General features: G+C 47.4%; 1 protein-coding gene across 1 annotated transcript; it reads left to right on the top strand.

Moving 5' to 3' along the window:
- Positions 1 to 4846: 4846 nt before the first annotated feature.
- TMEM41B (transmembrane protein 41B) lies at positions 4847 to 14974 on the top strand. The gene is made up of 7 exons (XM_075280952.1): positions 4847 to 5035; positions 8057 to 8174; positions 8273 to 8401; positions 8866 to 8959; positions 9462 to 9566; positions 9874 to 10012; positions 13909 to 14974. The coding sequence occupies exons 1-7, from the start codon at positions 4945 to 4947 to the stop codon at positions 14076 to 14078; spliced, it is 846 nt and encodes a 281-aa protein (XP_075137053.1). The 5' UTR covers positions 4847 to 4944; the 3' UTR covers positions 14079 to 14974.
- The last annotated feature ends 3646 nt before the right edge of the window (positions 14975 to 18620 follow it).

The following is an 18620-nucleotide window of genomic DNA, read 5'->3' as shown; positions in this document are numbered from 1 at the left end:
TATTCCACATTCTTCTGCACGTACAGGGCTGGGGCTTGTTTTATCCTATTATCGTAGCATTGGAAGATAGCTTTATTTATAGTCTGAAATGAACACAAAATATATGGGGGGGGGGGTTTTAATAAAATTCCCTACAACACTAACGTGGTGCAAAATATCCCAAACGGGTGATGTGAGACTATTACAGCCACCGATCCTGAAGATAGGCTGTAAATAGCTGAAGCCCGAACAACCCCTTTAAGGCCAGGTTCACATGGCAGAAAGTGAGGAGGAATTTGAGGCAGTCTACCACCTCGGATTTCAGCCATGGACATTCCACAATGGAAACCCAGAGCAGAGCTTCAGCCTTCCACCACGGCTTTGCCCCAGATACAATGAGGCTGATCAGATGGAGTTTTGCGCTGCGGGTTCTGTGGCTTCAGTGTACGAAGACAAGAAGCGGCCATTGCTTCCTCCTATTGAAAACCCTTAGAAGCAGATTCTTTCCAGTTGCAAATTCAGTCATGTGAACATACCCCAACAACTCTTATCCATTTAGCTTGTGCGTCCATATATTTCATTGGATACCAGTATTGCCTGCCAGAGCCGCTGTCTTGAGGTATAGTGACAGCCAGTCAGATCTTTCTTATAAGGATGCTCCACAACTTCTCTATAGGGTTGAGGTCAGGAGATGATGGTGAGCAATCCATAATTTTATCTCCCTTTATGCCCTTAGCATTTGACGCCCCCAGGGACCCTAAAAAGATCTATCATCTCATTTCCCAATATTTTGTCGTAAAATATCACTTCGCCACCTCCTTGCTGACATTGTAGGAACAGGCTGACCATCCAGAACCTCATCCATTGGAACCATCCAGAACTTCGTCCCTCGGGACCATCCAGAACTTCGTCCCTCGGGACCATCCAGAACCTCATCCCTCGGGACCATCCAGAACCTCATCCCTCGGGACCATCCCCAACTTCTTCCCTCAAGACCATCCAGAACCTCATCCATTGGAACCATTCAGAACCTCATCCATCAGAACCATCCAGAGCTTCATCCCTCAGGCCCATCCAGAACCTCATCCACCAGGTCCATCCAGAACTACATCGGGGAGTAAAGCTATTTCTGAGCCAGTTGCAAACACTTCTTGTGAGCATTGTTTAGGTCAGTGAACGACATGCATGGAGAGGTTGGTGACACCTGCACCTCTACACACTAGTTTTCAGCTTACCTCTTACCTTTTGACAGCTGCCCCTTTAATAACATTCAAGGGTTTTTTCATTTTCAGCAAATGTCATTGTATAATAAAGTTCTACAATTCTGCAACCTACTTTCTGTATCAATTCTTCACGGTTTTCTAGATCTCTAGCGAATCCCATCCACACATTGCAGAAAAATATGTGAAGGTAAATCCTGTGATTTCTAAAACCTTAGTGGTGAGCGAGAGCACTTGCACCTGTTTGCAGTCAAATCTGCCAATTAGGCCCCGCCCATGATGCACTTGCAGGCTGATTTACACCTCCATAAGAAGATGGGTTTCTCTGCATCGCTCGATCAGATTTTGGGCATATAGATGTTCCTGCTCCTACCTTGCAGTATGATTGGGATGGGAGGCATTTTGGACCTGACAGATGCCCTATAACAAACCGGTCTGAGATGGATACCAAAAAATCCTAAAGGATATGAGAACTAAAACAAAGACTTTTATTTAAAAAAAACCCCTAAAACCTAAATGAATTCCTATAAATATGTAACATGCACAATAATTTGGCACACATTGTAGTATCCTCCTCGGTGGGGAGAACGCGGCATCTTCATCTTCTTTTTTGCAGGATGACTTGTACTTTTCACTGGCACAATGTTGGAGGATTCATCGCCTTCTGATCTCTTTATTCATATTTTTTTAGTAGGGAAACTAAACAGTAAATCCTCCAGATAAATATTAATTGTGTCATCACCGATTTGGAAGTAAATTTGATTTTTATTTTTAATTACTTCTCTAACTTTTATTAGAGGACGTGATCCTGTGGTCGCCACTGTATGAGGCCCCTTGCAGATGACCGTGGTTTGGGTCAGTGTGCTATCTGTGTATTTCACGGATACAGATATATATATCACTGACCCATTCTTTTCTATGGGCCCGTGGGTGCACACGACCGTGAATTTCACAGTCCTGTTTTGCAGCTAAGGCTCCTAGTCATTTAATGAAAGGAGCCAGATGTATGGCGCATGCATGGGCGGCACACAGGGACATCCCCATGTCCAGCTCGTGCTTTAAATTCACAGCAGTCCAGTTGCCTTACTCCTCTCTGGGCATACAGCAGTGTCGTGTTGCATCCCCTTTCTGACCTGTTCAGACCTGGATCCCACTAGATCCCGTCAGTCTAGTAACTACTCTGTACGACCTTCACGGCTAGAAGGTGAACCACCTGATGAAACTATTTTGGCAAAATGTGTGTCGAGGTTAGCACCCCGGATATCTGTGGGTACACTGAGTAGGTCATGTCAAAAGGTATTTATATGAATAGACAGTATATGGTGGGATATGTGTAGTATTTCCTGAGAATAGGCCAAAGCGGACCACTCTGTATATCCAAAAGACACGGCCCGCACATCCCAGTCTTATACATTGATCTCGGCTTCTCAGCAAATTCTACAATACTGACCATGAGGTTCTTCGTATACATATTGATCAAGGTGTATAAGCCCACTAGCCACTTCACGGCGACCTCTTTATAGTGGGTCCATAATCCACTGGGTGCGGCGCTGCACAGTGACCACCACAACTGCAACACGGCGCTCACAGGGGGAGCAACCCAGTGGTCTGGCACCACCCCTGCCACCAGACCAAGCCCCCAGGCTCTGGGCCGCACCACCCCACAGGCACAGCACCACAGGAGCAGCAGATACCCGGCACCAAACGGACCACCTCTTTAAAGGGAACCTGTTTCCATATACCTATAGCAACACCATCCGTACCAGCATAAAAAAACTCATTTCTGGTGCGCCCAGTGCCTGCGCAGTTCTTCAGTGAACCCCATACGTATACCCTGGCTTCACTTTACATGCTCGAGGTTCACTGAAGCTGAGGTCTACCCCTCTAGTGTCACTGAAGGACCAAACCAACTGCAGGAGCCGGGTAAGGCTTGGTTCACACGAGCGCTCAATCACCATTTGGAGATTCCACCTCCATTACACTCGCATGCAGGATTCTTCTCTCTGCCTATCAGGTGGAAACCCAGCATTATAGTCTATAGCAGGGGTAGGGAACCTTTGGCTCTCCAGCTGCTGTGAAACTACAACTCCCAGCATGCTCCATTCACTTCCATGGGAGTTCCCAGAACAGCAGAGCCAGTATGCATGCTGGGAGTTGTAGTTTTGCAACAGCTGGAGAGCCGTACGTTCCCTACCCCTGGTCTATAGGGTCTGCGGGTAAGCGCTTTTTAAGCGGATTTGGAATCCTGAACATTAGTGTGAACCTTGTGTAAGTATAAAAGTTTTTATATTTTTATCAGAGGCACAGACGGCATCCATATAAGACTTGGTCTATAAGGATGTGGGTGGTTTAGTGTCTCAAACTGCCCCGATAGGTTCCCTGTAGCTTGTAGGGTTATAGGATTGCACTAGATGGGGTTTCTTTTATGATCGAGGTGCGTTATAGATTTATATAGTAATATAATTGCTAATATTCGCCCATCGGTCCCGGGCAGGTGTCAGAGCTCTGCTGATTGGACACCAGTGACATATCCTAAGTACAGCACTACCTGTTACCCAGACTATCCTTTTAATTCCTGTTCTGTGGATGATGTCACCAATTCTGTGTATTTCTGTAAGGAGCGTACAGATTATTTATAGCATGAGTGATGTGTGGGCGTGCAGCGCGGCAGGTGACTGGAGATGTGCGAGTGCTCAGCAGTGATGGGGCAAAGCTGATAAAGTCAGCACCCCAGGAACGGAGGAGAGAGGGGGACGTTCATATAATTTACTCATCTTCTGGCCTCCTCCACACTGCAGCGCTGCCCTGTCTGCTCAACCTGGTTCATGAATAGAATGTGCTATCTACAGTGAAGACTGACACTCAGAGCAGGACTGATGGAACGTCTTGTACCAATGTTGCTATAATGTCATTCAGGGTGTGCAGAAAGCTGCCATAGAAGATGCGTCCAGGAATGGGGGACAATCTCCGCCAATAGACCCCGACTGAACAAACTATCAGCACAGGAGGGAGATTTGTGCTGCTCTGTGTATCGCTCAAGGGGGATTGAATACAATGATACATTGCAACAAACCCTCAGTAGCGCAACAAGAATATAATGGTTAAAAAAAAATTGGATGAGGTCCGGCTCACATCCGCATTCAGGGAAACCTATCCACATAAAACCTGCAGAACCCATAGACTATAATGGGGTCCGTGTGGTTTTCGCACAAAAAATGCAGAGGGGAAAGGAAAGGCCCGAACCCAGATGTGAGCCGGGAGCAGCTTGCATAGGACTGACAGTGTCTCTAGCCAATGACAAGCACCTTACATGGGGCTGCCATTAGTCCCCGGCCTGTTGCGGCAGAACTACAACTCCCAGCATCCTACAGTAACAGTGTGAGGAGCTGCAAGTCACAGAGAGGCCTCCATAGGGATCTAAGCCAAGAGTAACCCCAGAAATGTGTGCTGCACCCCATGTCCTGCCCCCTCCCCCTGTACACGCCGCTGCCCCTCTCCTGCCACAAGGTGACTCCACCGCCGGCCGCACCACAGAGACTGCTCGGAGGAGACAAGAGCGTCCGCGTTACCATAGAGTAGAGGAGCGGCCCCGCACAGAGCAGCTGCGGAAGTCTCGGGGCTCCTCGGCGCATGCGCATCACCCCAGCCCGGCTCTGTAAGCTCCGGCTGAGGCGGAAGTCGCTGCAGTCAGATCGCGGAGACTCCGCCGGGTGCCGGGAGTTGTCGGGGCGGCTCATCCATAGTCATGGCCAAGCCTCGGAGCGCAGCAGCCGCCACCACAGCGGAGCAGAGGACGGACAACCGCCGGGAGGAGGAGGAGGAGAAGCTGATCCAAGGTGAGACGTGACCGAATGGATGGCGGTGACATCACAGGGCTCCGGGTATACTCTCATCCTTATGGATTGATACGTGACGTCAGAGGTGTGATGTCATCATGTGGTATTGTAGAGTTGCCTCCTCTGTGGTCTTTGACCCTTTTGTAGGGTGTGCTGGTCAGTAGCAGCCCCCTTTCTGTGTCTGATATCTCCCTATTGGGGTGTCTGACCCTCTGTGAGGGGTCATGGGGTGTCTGACCCACTATAGGGGGTCCCGACCCCTCGCTGTTAGGTCGCTGTTCACATCCGCACTGTTTATTTCATTGTTCTGCTTCACAATAGGATTTGGAACAAAGTAAATTGACAGATCTGTCACATGACTGACACCCCCAGACCCCAGTATGGTCCTCGGGGCACATGGGGGCGCTGTTGTCAGTTGTTGGATAAAGCAGCTCGATGGGATCTGTAACGCACGTATGAACAGCCTTAAAGCAATCGAGCAGGCCTTCAAGATTAATGACTTCTTAGAACAGTTAATCAATAACAGAGCGGTGGGAGGGGCATCACCTAGCACAACCCCCCGACATCCCCTTTAATTATGCTCTCTCCATACCACCATATAACGTCTCCTTCTGTGGCACTACAAGTCCCAAGATGTTCTGTGACAACCAAAGGGTCATGTGACTGTGACATTTCTGATTGCGCTCCATTTATTACCTGCTCAACCGGCTCCACAACCCGTATCTACTAATAACCCGAATATAGTCATCAGTCACCATGTGAGACCCCGGGGCGACTCCTCCCCCAGGACAACACGCAGCGATCACAGGTAGTCACTGAGCTCAAAGGTCACATGGCGGCAAATGTAGGACAGAGGAATACAATCTATTACTATCTGTTATCAGCCAGGAGAGGAGAGGCCGACTGTAGGACAGGGGAATACAATCTATTACTATCTGTTATCAGCCAGGAGAGGAGAGGCCGACTGTAGGACAGGGGAATACAATCTATTACTATCTGTTATCAGCCATGTCAGGAGGGGAGAGGCCGACTGTAGGACAGGAGAATACAATCTATTACTATCTGTTATCAGCCATGTCAGGAGAGGAGAGGCCAACTGTAGGACAGGGGAATACAATCTATTACTATCTGTTATCAGCCATGTCAGGAGAGGAGAGGCCGACTGTAGGACAGGGGAATACAATCTATTACTATCTGTTATCAGCCATGTCAGGAGAGGAGAGGCCGACTGTAGGACAGGGGAATACAATCTATTACTATCTGTTATCAGCCATGTCAGGAGAGGAGAGGCCGACTGTAGGACCGGGGAATACAATCTATTACTATCTGTTATCAGCCAGGAGAGGAGAGGCCGACTGTAGGACAGGGGAATACAATCTATTACTATCTGTTATCAGCCAGGAGAGGAGAGGCCGACTGTAGGACAGGGGAATACAATCTATTACTATCTGTTATCAGCCATGTCAGGAGAGGAGAGGCCGACTGTAGGACAGGGGAATACAATCTATTACTATCTGTTATCAGCCATGTCAGGAGAGGAGAGGCCGACTGTAGGACAGGGGAATACAATCTATTACTATCTGTTATCAGCCATGTCAGGAGAGGCCGACTGTAGGACAGGGGAATATAATCTATTACTATCTGCTATCAGCCATGTCAGGAGAGGAGAGGCCGACTGTAGGACAGGGGAATACAATCTATTACTATCTGTTATCAGCCATGTCAGGAGAGGAGAGGCCGACTGTAGGACAGGGGAATACAATCTATTACTATCTGTTATCAGCCATGTCAGGAGGGGAGAGGCCGACTGTAGGACAGGGGAATACAATCTATTACTATCTGTTATCAGCCATGTCAGGAGAGGCCGACTGTAGGACAGGAGAATACAATCTATTACTATCTGTTATCAGCCATGTTAGGAGGGGAGAGGCTGACTGTAGGACAGGAGAATACAATCTATTACTATCTGTTATCAGCCATGTCAGGAGAGGCCGACTGTAGGACAGGATAATACAGTCTATTACTATATGTTATCAGCCATGTCAGGAGAGGCCGACTGTAGGACAGGGGAATACAATCTATTACTATCTGTTATCAGCCATGTCAGGAGAGGAGAGGCCGACTGTAGGACAGGATAATACAATCTATTACTATCTGTTATCAGCCATGTCAGGAGAGGAGAGGAGAGACTGTAGGACAGGGGAATACAATCTATTGTTCTCTGTTATCCGCCATTAGCTGCAGGGTTCCTGGCCTCCTCTCTGTATATCCTGCCATTGATTTCATTAGCATTTCCTTCTTTGCTCTTTCATGTTATTTCATCATTTTCAGTATTGAGAGTGAAATAACCTGAACTGTAGGAGGAAGAGTCTGCAGCTGCTCCGACGTGCTGTAACCAGAGCTGTATATTAGACTAGGTGATGAGATATATGGTGACCGGCCCTGTATATAATATTAGCTGCTCAGATATGCAGTGACTGGCGCTGTATACTAGGTATAGTAGGTGACGGTATATTCGCTCCTCCCTGGCCTTCTGGGTAATGGAGAGTTTTGCAGTTTGGTTTCTGTACATTCCTGGTTTTGCTGCCTGTCCTGATATTACACTGAGGGTTTGTTACAGTTGTATCCAGTCTGGACCTTCCTTAACAAGCTGCTACATGTTACCTGCACCGATACATTGTAACAAACCATCAGGACAGGTGATATTTGTGCTGCTGTGGATTACGCCGGATACATTGTGCTCGCTCACTCTCTGGTATAGAGATCTTGTATGTGACTGATGACAGCCGCTCCACTTATTCTGGACTGAGGGCGAGCCCTTAAAGGGGTTGTCAAAGAATTGGAGCACCCCCTATAGAGGCCAGGGGAGGCCCGTTTGCCTGACCCCAGTATTCCTGAGCACCATGTGACCACTGAGACTGATTGGTGTCCTCACTGATCACACATGGTCATCACAAGGGGATTGGACAATGATTTTATCCGGGTCCTGGGGTAATCATTTTGGGTTTTCCTGTGTTGCAGGGAAGGCGCGCTCTGAAGGGGGCTCTGCCCGCACTTCGCTCCTCATCCTGGTCTCCATCTTCCTCTCCGCTGCCTCCATCATGTTCCTGGTCTACAAGAACTTCCCACAGCTAAGCGAGTAAGTGTCACCCCCAAAATCCCCGCCAAATGTAGCGTACGCTCATAGCAACATCATGGCCGATAAGGTTAACTTCTCCTTCATTTACTTCTATGCAGAGAAGAAAGAGAGAACATAAAGATCCCGCGGGACATGGACGACGCCAAGGCGCTGGGGAAGGTGCTCTCCAAATACAAGGACACCTTCTACGTGGAGGTCTTAGTGGCTTACTTCACCACCTACGTCTTGTATCCTTCTAGGAACAGAAGCTCCGCCCATCACATCCAACTTCAGGGCGATCAAATAAGTCATTCTCTGGCTGACAACCGCTAATAAGCCCCTTCATTTCCGCGCTCATAGTGGTTGTCACCCATAGCCTCAGAATCACATGTACAAAGTTGCATCCACTTCTGGATGTCAGTCTTTACTGTAAGCCTAGCATGTTATTCATGACTCGAGAAGCTTTATATTCCTCCCACATAGGGACATTCAGGGAATTTTGGGAACACACAGAAAACTGATTATAGCTGATGACGTGATGATGTAAAACAGACCTGTGACATCATCAGTACAGGGCTGGGATATATGTGGTCTCAGGGAATCTCTTATGCAGGGCCCCATTACGCTGCCCCCGGTGGTGCGGAGCGTCTCCATCACCCGTCACCGCAGCCTCCTGTCACATGACTTCTTTCCTTATCGCCGACTCTCGCAGCCTGCAGACGTTTGCTATCCCGGGGTCCATATTCTTGAGCATCCTCTCCGGATTCCTCTACCCCTTCCCCTTGGCCCTGTTTCTTGTTTGTTTGGTGAGTATTTTTATTGGGGTGCTCTTATAATCTACGTATAGTATTAAAGGGGATGTCGATATTCGATCCAATGGGATCCGACATCCAAACCTCCCACAGATCGATTGCATGGGGAGCGCAGACAGGCTCTTTGTCATAGGAGCGGCACTACAATTCCCCGAAACGTCCGCTATACAGTGCACAGTGCACTTATTCCTTGACCCGGAGAGCCTGCACACGCTCCCTGTCCACTGCTGTAACTTCTTCCACATCAGCTGATATGTGCAGGATTTGGGTGTTGGACCCTAAAGTTCACAGACCTTTCCTGAAGATCCCATCTTCGACTCCAGTCACATCCAGAGCTGCATCCAGAAGGCTTTTGCTTGTCTGTGCGCTGTCAGTTTGCAGATGTCTAATGTTCACACTTGGCAGTCTCCGCCGTATCCGTAACGTGATATACAATGTCTATAAGTCGTCTTAGTTAAAGGTTCACTTGCTTAACCTCTTCCCTCCCTGATTTCAGTGCTCGGGGCTGGGGGCCTCATTCTGCTACCTGCTGTCGTATCTGGTGGGACGGCCGTTGGTTTACAAGTATCTGACGGAGAAGGCGGTCAGGTGGTCGCAGCAGGTAAATGTCGCACAGAAATCCCGATAATCCAGCATAAGCCTTGGCAGATGATCAGTGACAACACCTCAGCTGTGAGAAGGTCATGAAGGAATGTCAGTGTCTATTGGGGTTCTGCCCCCCAGTATTGGACCTCTCCCAACTCGCTTACCCCCCTAGTGAACACGCCCATTACTCGCCTCCCTGTGCCGCGGCTGCCAGGCTAATCCTAGTAAAGAGATTACCCTGTAATGTGATCGTCTTAGTGACATAATCCGCCCCCCGTCTGATCGCAGCCGCTGTAACCTGATCTCCTCACTTCTGTCATCAGGTGGATCGGCATCGCGATCATCTCATTAACTACATCATCTTCCTGCGGATAACACCGTTCCTGCCAAACTGGTTCATCAACATCACATCCCCGGTCATCAACGTCCCACTCAAGGTGTTCTTCCTGGGAACGTTTCTAGGTGAGAGATGATGTGTAACTAGAGCGCCCTCCAGTGGAGAGAATAGTGAGCGCAGCTCTGGAGTATAATACAGGATAAGTAATGTAATGTATGTACACAGTGACTGCACCAGCAGAATAGTGAGCGCAGCTCTGGAGTATAATACAGGATAAGTAATGTATGTACACAGTGACTGTACCAGCAGAATAGCGAGCGCAGCTCTGGAGTATAACACAGGATAAGTAATGTAATGTATGTACAGTGACTGTACCAGCAGAATAGTGAGCGCAGCTCTGGAGTATAATACAGGATAAGTAATGTAATGTATGTACACAGTGACTGTACCAGCAGAATAGTGAGCGCAGCTCTGGAGTATAATACAGGATAAGTAATGTAATGTATGTACACAGTGACTGTACCAGCAGAATAGTGAGCGCAGCTCTGGAGTATAATACAGGATAAGTAATGTAATGTATGTACACAGTGACTGTACCAGCAGAATAGTGAGCGCAGCTCTGGAGTATAATACAGGATAAGTAATGTAATGTATGTACACAGTGACTGTACTAGCAGAATAGTGAGTGCAGCTCTGGGGTATAATACAGGATAAGTAATGTAATGTATGTACACAGTGACTGCACCAGCAGAATAGTGAGCGCAGCTCTGGAGTATAATACAGGATAAGTAATGTATGTACACAGTGACTGTACCAGCAGAATAGTGAGCGCAGCTCTGGAGTATAATACAGGATAAGTAATGTATGTACACAGTGACTGTACCAGCAGAATAGTGAGCGCAGCTCTGGAGTATAACACAGGATAAGTAATGTAATGTATGTACACAGTGACTGCACCAGCAGAATAGTGAGCGCAGCTCTGGAGTATAATACTGGATAAGTAACGTAATGTATGTACACAGTGACTGTACCAGCAGAATAGTGAGCGCAGCTCTGGAGTATAATACAGGATAAGTAACGTAATGTATGTACACAGTGACTGTACCAGCAGAATAGTGAGCGCAGCTCTGGAGTATAGTACAGGATAAGTAATGTAACGTATGTACACAGTGACTGTACTAGCAGAATAGTGAGCGCAGCTCTGGAGTATAATACAGGATAAGTAATGTAATGTATGTACACAGTGACTGCACCAGCAGAATAGTGAGCGCAGCTCTGGAGTATAATACAGGATAAGTAATGTAATGTATGTACACAGTGACTGCACCAGCAGAATAGTGAGCGCAGCTCTGGGGTATAATACAGGATAAGTAATGTGATGTATGTACACAGTGACTGTACCAGCAGAATAGTGAGGGCAGCTCTGGAGTATAATACAGGATAAGTAATGTGATGTATGTACACAGTGACTGTACCAGCAGAATAGTGAGGGCAGCTCTGGAGTATAATACAGGATAAGTAATGTGATGTATGTACACAGTGACTGTACCAGCAGAATAGTGAGCGCAGCTCTGGGGTATAATACAGGATAAGTAATGTGATGTATGTACACAGTGACTGTACCAGCAGAATAGTGAGGGCAGCTCTGGAGTATAATACAGGATAAGTAATGTGATGTATGTACACAGTGACTGTACCAGCAGAATAGTGAGCGCAGCTCTGGAGTATAATACAGGATAAGTAATGTGATGTATGTACACAGTGACTGTACCAGCAGAATAGTGAGGGCAGCTCTGGAGTATAATACAGGATAAGTAATGTGATGTATGTACACAGTGACTGTACCAGCAGAATAGTGAGGGCAGCTCTGGAGTATAATACAGGATAAGTAATGTGATGTATGTACACAGTGACTGTACCAGCAGAATAGTGAGCGCAGCTCTGGGGTATAATACAGGATAAGTAATGTGATGTATGTACACAGTGACTGTACCAGCAGAATAGTGAGGGCAGCTCTGGAGTATAATACAGGATAAGTAATGTGATGTATGTACACAGTGACTGTACCAGCAGAATAGTGAGCGCAGCTCTGGAGTATAATACAGGATAAGTAATGTAATGTATGTACACAGTGACTGCACCAGCAGAATAGTGAGCGCAGCTCTGGGGTATAATACAGGATAAGTAATGTATGTACACAGTGACTGCACCAGCAGAATAGTGAGCGCAGCTCTGGAGTATAATACAGGATAAGTAATGTAACGTATGTACACAGTGACTGTACTAGCAGAATAGTGAGGGCAGCTCTGGAGTATAATACAGGATAAGTAATGTATGTACACAGTGACTGTACCAGCAGAATAGTGAGCGCAGCTCTGGAGTATAATACAGGATAAGTAATGTAATGTATGTACACAGTGACTGCACCAGCAGAATAGTGAGCGCAGCTCTGGGGTATAATACAGGATAAGTAATGTAACGTATGTACACAGTGACTGTACCAGCAGAATAGTGAGGGCAGCTCTGGAGTATAATACAGGATAAGTAATGTGATGTATGTACACAGTGACTGTACCAGCAGAATAGTGAGCGCAGCTCTGGGGTATAATACAGGATAAGTAATGTAATGTATGTACACAGTGACTGTACCAGCAGAATAGTGAGCGCAGCTCTGGAGTATAATACAGGATAAGTAATGTAATGTATGTACACAGTGACTGTACCAGCAGAATAGTGAGCGCAGCTCTGGAGTATAATACAGGATAAGTAATGTATATACACAGTGACTGCACCAGCAGAATAGTGAGCGCAGCTCTGGAGTATAATACAGGATAAGTAATGTAATGTATGTACACAGTGACTGCACCAGCAGAATAGTGAGCGCAGCTCTGGAGTATAATACAGGATAAGTAATGTAATGTATGTACACAGTGACTGTACCAGCAGAATAGTGAGCGCAGCTCTGGAGTATAATACAGGATAAGTAATGTATATACACAGTGACTGCACCAGCAGAATAGTGAGCGCAGCTCTGGAGTATAATACAGGATAAGTAATGTAATGTATGTACACAGTGACTGCACCAGCAGAATAGTGAGCGCAGCTCTGGAGTATAATACAGGATAAGTAATGTAATGTATGTACACAGTGACTGTACCAGCAGAATAGTGAGTGCAGCTCTGGAGTATAATACAGGATAAGTAATGTAATGTATGTACACAGTGACTGTACCAGCAGAATAGTGAGCGCAGCTCTGGAGTATAATACAGGATAAGTAATGTAATGTATGTACACAGTGACTGTACCAGCAGAATAGTGAGCGCAGCTCTGGAGTATAATACAGGATAAGTAATGTAATGTATGTACACAGTGACTGTATCAGCAGAATAGTGAGCGCAGCTCTGGAGTATAATACAGGATAAGTAATGTAATGTATGTACACAGTGACTGTACCAGCAGAATAGTGAGCGCAGCTCTGGAGTATGATACAGGATAAGTAATGTAATTTATGTACACAGTGACTGTACCAGCAGAATAGTGAGCGCAGCTCTGGTGTATAATACAGGATAAGTAATGTAATGTATGTACACAGTGACTGTACCAGCAGAATAGTGAGTGCAGCTCTGGAGTATAATACAGGATAAGTAATGTAATGTATGTACACAGTGACTGCACCAGCGGAATAGTGAGCGCAGCTCTGGAGTATAATACAGGATAAGTAATGTAATGTATGTACACAGTGACTGTACCAGCAGAATAGTGAGCGCAGCTCTGGAGTATAATACAGGATAAGTAATGTATATACACAGTGACTGCACCAGCAGAATAGTGAGCGCAGCTCTGGAGTATAATACAGGATAAGTAATGTAATGTATGTACACAGTGACTGTACCAGCAGAATAGTGAGTGCAGCTCTGGAGTATAGTACAGGATATAACTCGGGATCAGTACAGGATACGTGATTTATACCTCACACTGTCCTGCCATCCTATAATCTTAAGCTCCGCCTCTTTATTTCTAGGTGTCGCTCCTCCATCATTCGTCGCCATTAAAGCCGGCACGACGCTCTACCAGCTCACCACGGCGGGGGAGGCGGTGTCCTGGAACTCTGTCTTTGTCCTCATGGTCCTCGCCGTCCTCTCCATCTTACCCGCCATTTTCCAAAACAAGCTGAAGAAGAAATTTGAGTGATTTTTTCCGCGGATCCTCCGGCCGCCATCTCAGGACGCTCCTGGCAGAGAAGGGAGAGGAAACCTATTTAATTATTTAATTTCATGGATTTAAAGATTTCTGGACCTTTATAGTAAATGGAGTTATTTTTATTTAGAACAGTTTTTCCTCTCTCTAGCGCCCCCACGCCTGAGGCTTGCAGCGGGGACTCTGCGGTGACGTAGGGGGGGGGATGGGACGGCCGCCATCTTTTTAAACAGTTAAAGTGTTAATATTTGGATTATTTAACCAGCTGCGGCCGAACCAGAACTCATCCCAATAAACTGAAGGCTGCTGTCCGGGCGGAGGAGTCCGCTGCCACTACCAGTACCCGGCACCCACAGATCTTGGCTGCCCATTGTGGCGTTCCCTGCCCCCACATGGGTACTGGCAGCCATCTTTTCCTGCAGTTTAGGTGGGAATCTCCAGTGACTGCAGTAAATCCTGGAAACGGTCTGGGCCGTGTATATCACCCTGTCCACTAGAGGGCGCAATCACAACCCAGCAACAGGTCTGAGACCCTTCCCAGCATATTGATACTTGGTGGACACCGCGGCGCCCTCTAGTGTGATGTCATAGTGCTAATAGATGGTGCCAGGTTCCCCATTTTTGGTACTGCCTTATCATAGATGTACAGTCATTGCCAGATTTGTACCTCCCGCTCCCTGTGAATGTGAGGCTGGGGGCCCCGTCTCCGGCCGCCATGTTTTGTATTGGATTCATCAGTGTTCTTGCGGAGTCTCCTCTCTTCATTTACCGTCTCATTTTACTCATTTCTTTGTTTACGTGATTGATAAATCCCATAAAACGCCGTCACCAACGGCTCCGTCTCCATTAAAGGGGTCGTCTACTAGTAAATATCATATTTATTCTATAAATCCTGGAAAATGGACGTTTCTCGTTATTTACCTGCAACCGTGGTCGAGTTCTGATACTTCTTTACACAGTATGGCGCCATCTGGTGTTTACAGCGTTTAGTAGGGTGTGTGTCCACCAACTGGGCTGAGTGCCGGTGGACGCACATGCTCAGTCAGGTCTCTGTATAGCGATCCTCTGGTCTTTGTAGGACGGACAATAGGAATAAGTTTCTGCCTTGCGGGAGAGGAGCAGAGACTGTGCAGTACATGGCTGTATAGCTGATAAAACAACTTCTCAGGGCTGATAAGAGGGTAAGTGAGGACAATAAGGCTCAGGATGCCATAGTACAAGTATTATCAGGGAAACTAACTGAGGACTAGGTTTATGGCTGCCAGAGGGGGAAGGAGCCTGACTGGGAACTTGCTGGGATTTGTATATACAGCAATCATGTGATGGGGGCGGCTATGGGGTTAATTTATTAAGACCAATGTGTTATATACAGCTGCCAGAGGAGACTGACTGGGGCCCATATATACAGTTGCCAGAGGAAAGAGGAGACTGATTGGGGCCTATGCTTTATTCTAGGTTCACACTAGAGTTCGGGTTTCCATTCTTCGAGTCCATAAAAAGGAAACCCTAACCTTTTAAAAAGTGGCTACAAGCGCACCCCATAGACTATATTGGGGTCCGTCCGTTGCTTGCAGGACTTTTCTCTTCACATTTTTTAAGCGAAACGGGGACGGCGTCCCCAAACGCTAATGTGACTGCAACCTTATGCAGTCAGAGCTGACATTTCTTACCTTAGGAACTCTATTCAGGTCTGCCTGAGGGAGAAGGAGACTGACTAGTGGTGATGTGGAAGGGGGTAACAGATAGAAAGGGTATGTGCAAGAGGGATTTCGGGATCGTAAGCAGAAACCAGAGCCGTGGGCCGCGCAGCACAACCAGCCCCTCATCCCCCCGACCTACAGCCCCTGCACTGAAGCCATTGTTCACGTGTTACACGCACATCAACCCTGGCGCCGGAGCTTCAGTGTTTGGTTTGACCCGCTGATCTGACTTTGATTTCACATTTTCTTGAAGCCCAAGATTTCATCTGGATACCAGAGGAGGAAATAAGAAAACGTGATAAGAATCTGAGCGAGTCAGCAGCAGAAAGCGCAAGAAGCGTCGGCAGACTCTGATCCGTATCTGGTTTCCGGTTTATCGATATTAAATAAAGGACGTCATAACCATAAAATTGCCTTAAAGGGACGGCGTCTGCAGTAAATAAAGCTTCATTGTATACGGATGCCTGGCTGATCGTTGTCAGGATCTAGGAATAGCATCAGTATATGGGAATATTCAGTACTGAGGGTTTGTTACAATGGTATCCTCTGCAGACAATGCTCTGTGAGCGAGAAAGGCCGGACCCCGGACTGATACATTGTAACAAACTATCAGACCAGGAGAGAGAAGTGTGACAAGGCTTCAGTGCGGAGCGGTAGGTTGTAGTGATCTACATGGTCGGCGGTGATCGGTCAGATGTAGTTACGTGTCGTCTATGAGCCGCGCTGCGACCTGTCATCCTCCAGCTGTGCACACAGAACCGCTCCTCCTGCGTGACCATCACATATATACGAGATGCCAAGTGATTGCAGAAGTCCTCACACCCCGAACCCAGACGTCTCCAAGACCTGAAGAACGAGACAAGTCACATAACAGTGGTGGTCAAGGTGTTCTCTTATCACATTCTGGGGTGGGGGGCTCTAATACACAGATGGGATATTTCGGGGTGGAGGTCTCGTATACAGATGGGGTGCTCCGGGGTGTTGGTCTTATATAAAGATGGGTTATTCTGAGGTGGGGGGCTCGTACACAGGGTATTCCTGAGTGGGGGTCTCGTATATAGAGATGTGGTATCCTGGGGTGGGGGTCTTGTATATAGATAAGGTATTCCAGGCTGGGGGTCTCATATACAGATGGGGTATTCCTGGGTGGGGGTCTCATATACAGATGGGGTAATCCTGGGTGGGGGTCTCATATACAGATGGGGTATTCCGGGGTGGGGGTCTCATATACAGATGGGGTATTCCTGGGTGGGGGTCTCATATACAGATGGGGTATTTCGGGGTGGGGGTCTCATATACAGATGGGTTATTCCTTGGTGGGGGTCTCATACAGATGGGGTATTCCAGGGTGGGGGTCTCATATACAGATGGGGTATTCCTGGGTGAGGGTCTCATATACAGATGGGTTATTCCTGGGTGGGGGTCTCATATACAGATGGGCTATTCTGTGATGGGGGTCTCATATACAGATGGGGTATTCCTGAGTGGGGGTCTCATAAACAGATGGGGTATCCTGAGTGGGGGGTCTCATATACAGATGGGGTATTCCTGGGTGAGGGTCTCATATACAGATGGGGTATTCTGGGGTGGGGGTCTCATATACAGATGGGGTATCCTGGGGTGGGGGTCTCATATACAAATGGGGTATTCCGGGGTGGGGGTCTCATATACAAATGGGGTATTTCGGGGTGAGGGTCTCATATACAGATGGGTTATTCCGGGGTGGGGGTCTCATATACAGATGGGGTATTTTGGGGTGAGGGTCTCATATACAGATGGGGTATTCCTGGGTGGGGGTCTCATATACAGATGGGGTATTCCAGGGTGGGGGTCTCATATACAGATGGGTTATTCCTGGGTGGGGGTCTCATATACAGATGGGGTATTCCTGGGTGGGGGTCTCATATACAGATGGGGTATCCTGAGTGGGGGTCTCATATACAGATGGGGTATTCCTGGGTGGGGGTCTCATATACAGATGGGGTATTCCGGGGTGGGGGTCTCATATACAGATGGGGTATTCCGGGGTGGGGGTCTCATATACAGATGGGGTATTCCTGGGTGAGGGTCTCATATACAGATGGGGTATTCCGGGGTGGGGGTCTCATATACAGATGGGCTATTCTGTGATGGGGGTCTCATATACAGATGGGGTATCCTGAGTGGGGGTCTCATATACAGATGGGGTATCCTGAGTGGGGGGTCTCATATACAGATGGGGTATCCTGGGTGGGGGTCTCATATACAGATGGGGTATTCCTGGGTGGGGGTCTCATATACAGATGGGCTGAAACTACAGGCACAAGAGATAAGATCTAAGGAAGAGGGGGAGGAAAACACAACAGTCTCTGATCAAGGCATCAATAAGCCAGAAATGCCTCACACATCACAAGAAAGCCCAGAACTGCCCATCACCCCAGACATAGAGCCAGAGAGAACCCAAACAACGAAAACTATAACAAAAACCTCAAACCCAGATATAGTCCTGATCATAGACTCCAATGGCAAGTACATTAATACAAGAAAGCTCTTCCCACGGCAAAGAGTCAAGAAAATCCACAGCCCAACCATTGAAAAAGCCAACATTGTCATTTGCAAGCCTTTCTTCACTACCCCGAAACACATTGTCATACACACAGGCACAGAAGATCTCTCTGACCAGCCCCAACAGACAGCGGGCCAACTGGTCCAACTAGCAGAGAAAGCAAAGCAACAGTTCCCAGACAGTAGTATCATCCTGTCATCTCTGCTCCCACCAGAAGACATCTCTGAAGCTACCATCATGGGGATCAACAAAGAGCTGGCGACCAGAATCAGACAAACATCAGGCATCACC

The sequence above is a fragment of the Leptodactylus fuscus genome, chromosome 7 (genome assembly GCF_031893055.1).
Source record: "Leptodactylus fuscus isolate aLepFus1 chromosome 7, aLepFus1.hap2, whole genome shotgun sequence".
NCBI classification, from domain to species: Eukaryota; Metazoa; Chordata; class Amphibia; order Anura; family Leptodactylidae; genus Leptodactylus; species Leptodactylus fuscus.
This window is presented reverse-complemented; position numbering and strand designations above follow the sequence as displayed.

Bases quoted from the DNA above. Each gene is read 5' to 3' on its own strand.
- TMEM41B (XM_075280952.1), top strand. From the start codon at position 4,945: ATGGCCAAGCCTCGGAGCGCAGCAGCCGCCACCACAGCGGAGCAGAGG. The intron at 5,036-8,056 runs GTGAGACGTGAC...CCTGTGTTGCAG, and splicing joins GGAGGAGAAGCTGATCCAAG to GGAAGGCGCGCTCTGAAGGG. The intron at 10,013-13,908 runs GTGAGAGATGAT...CTTTATTTCTAG, and splicing joins CTTCCTGGGAACGTTTCTAG to GTGTCGCTCCTCCATCATTC.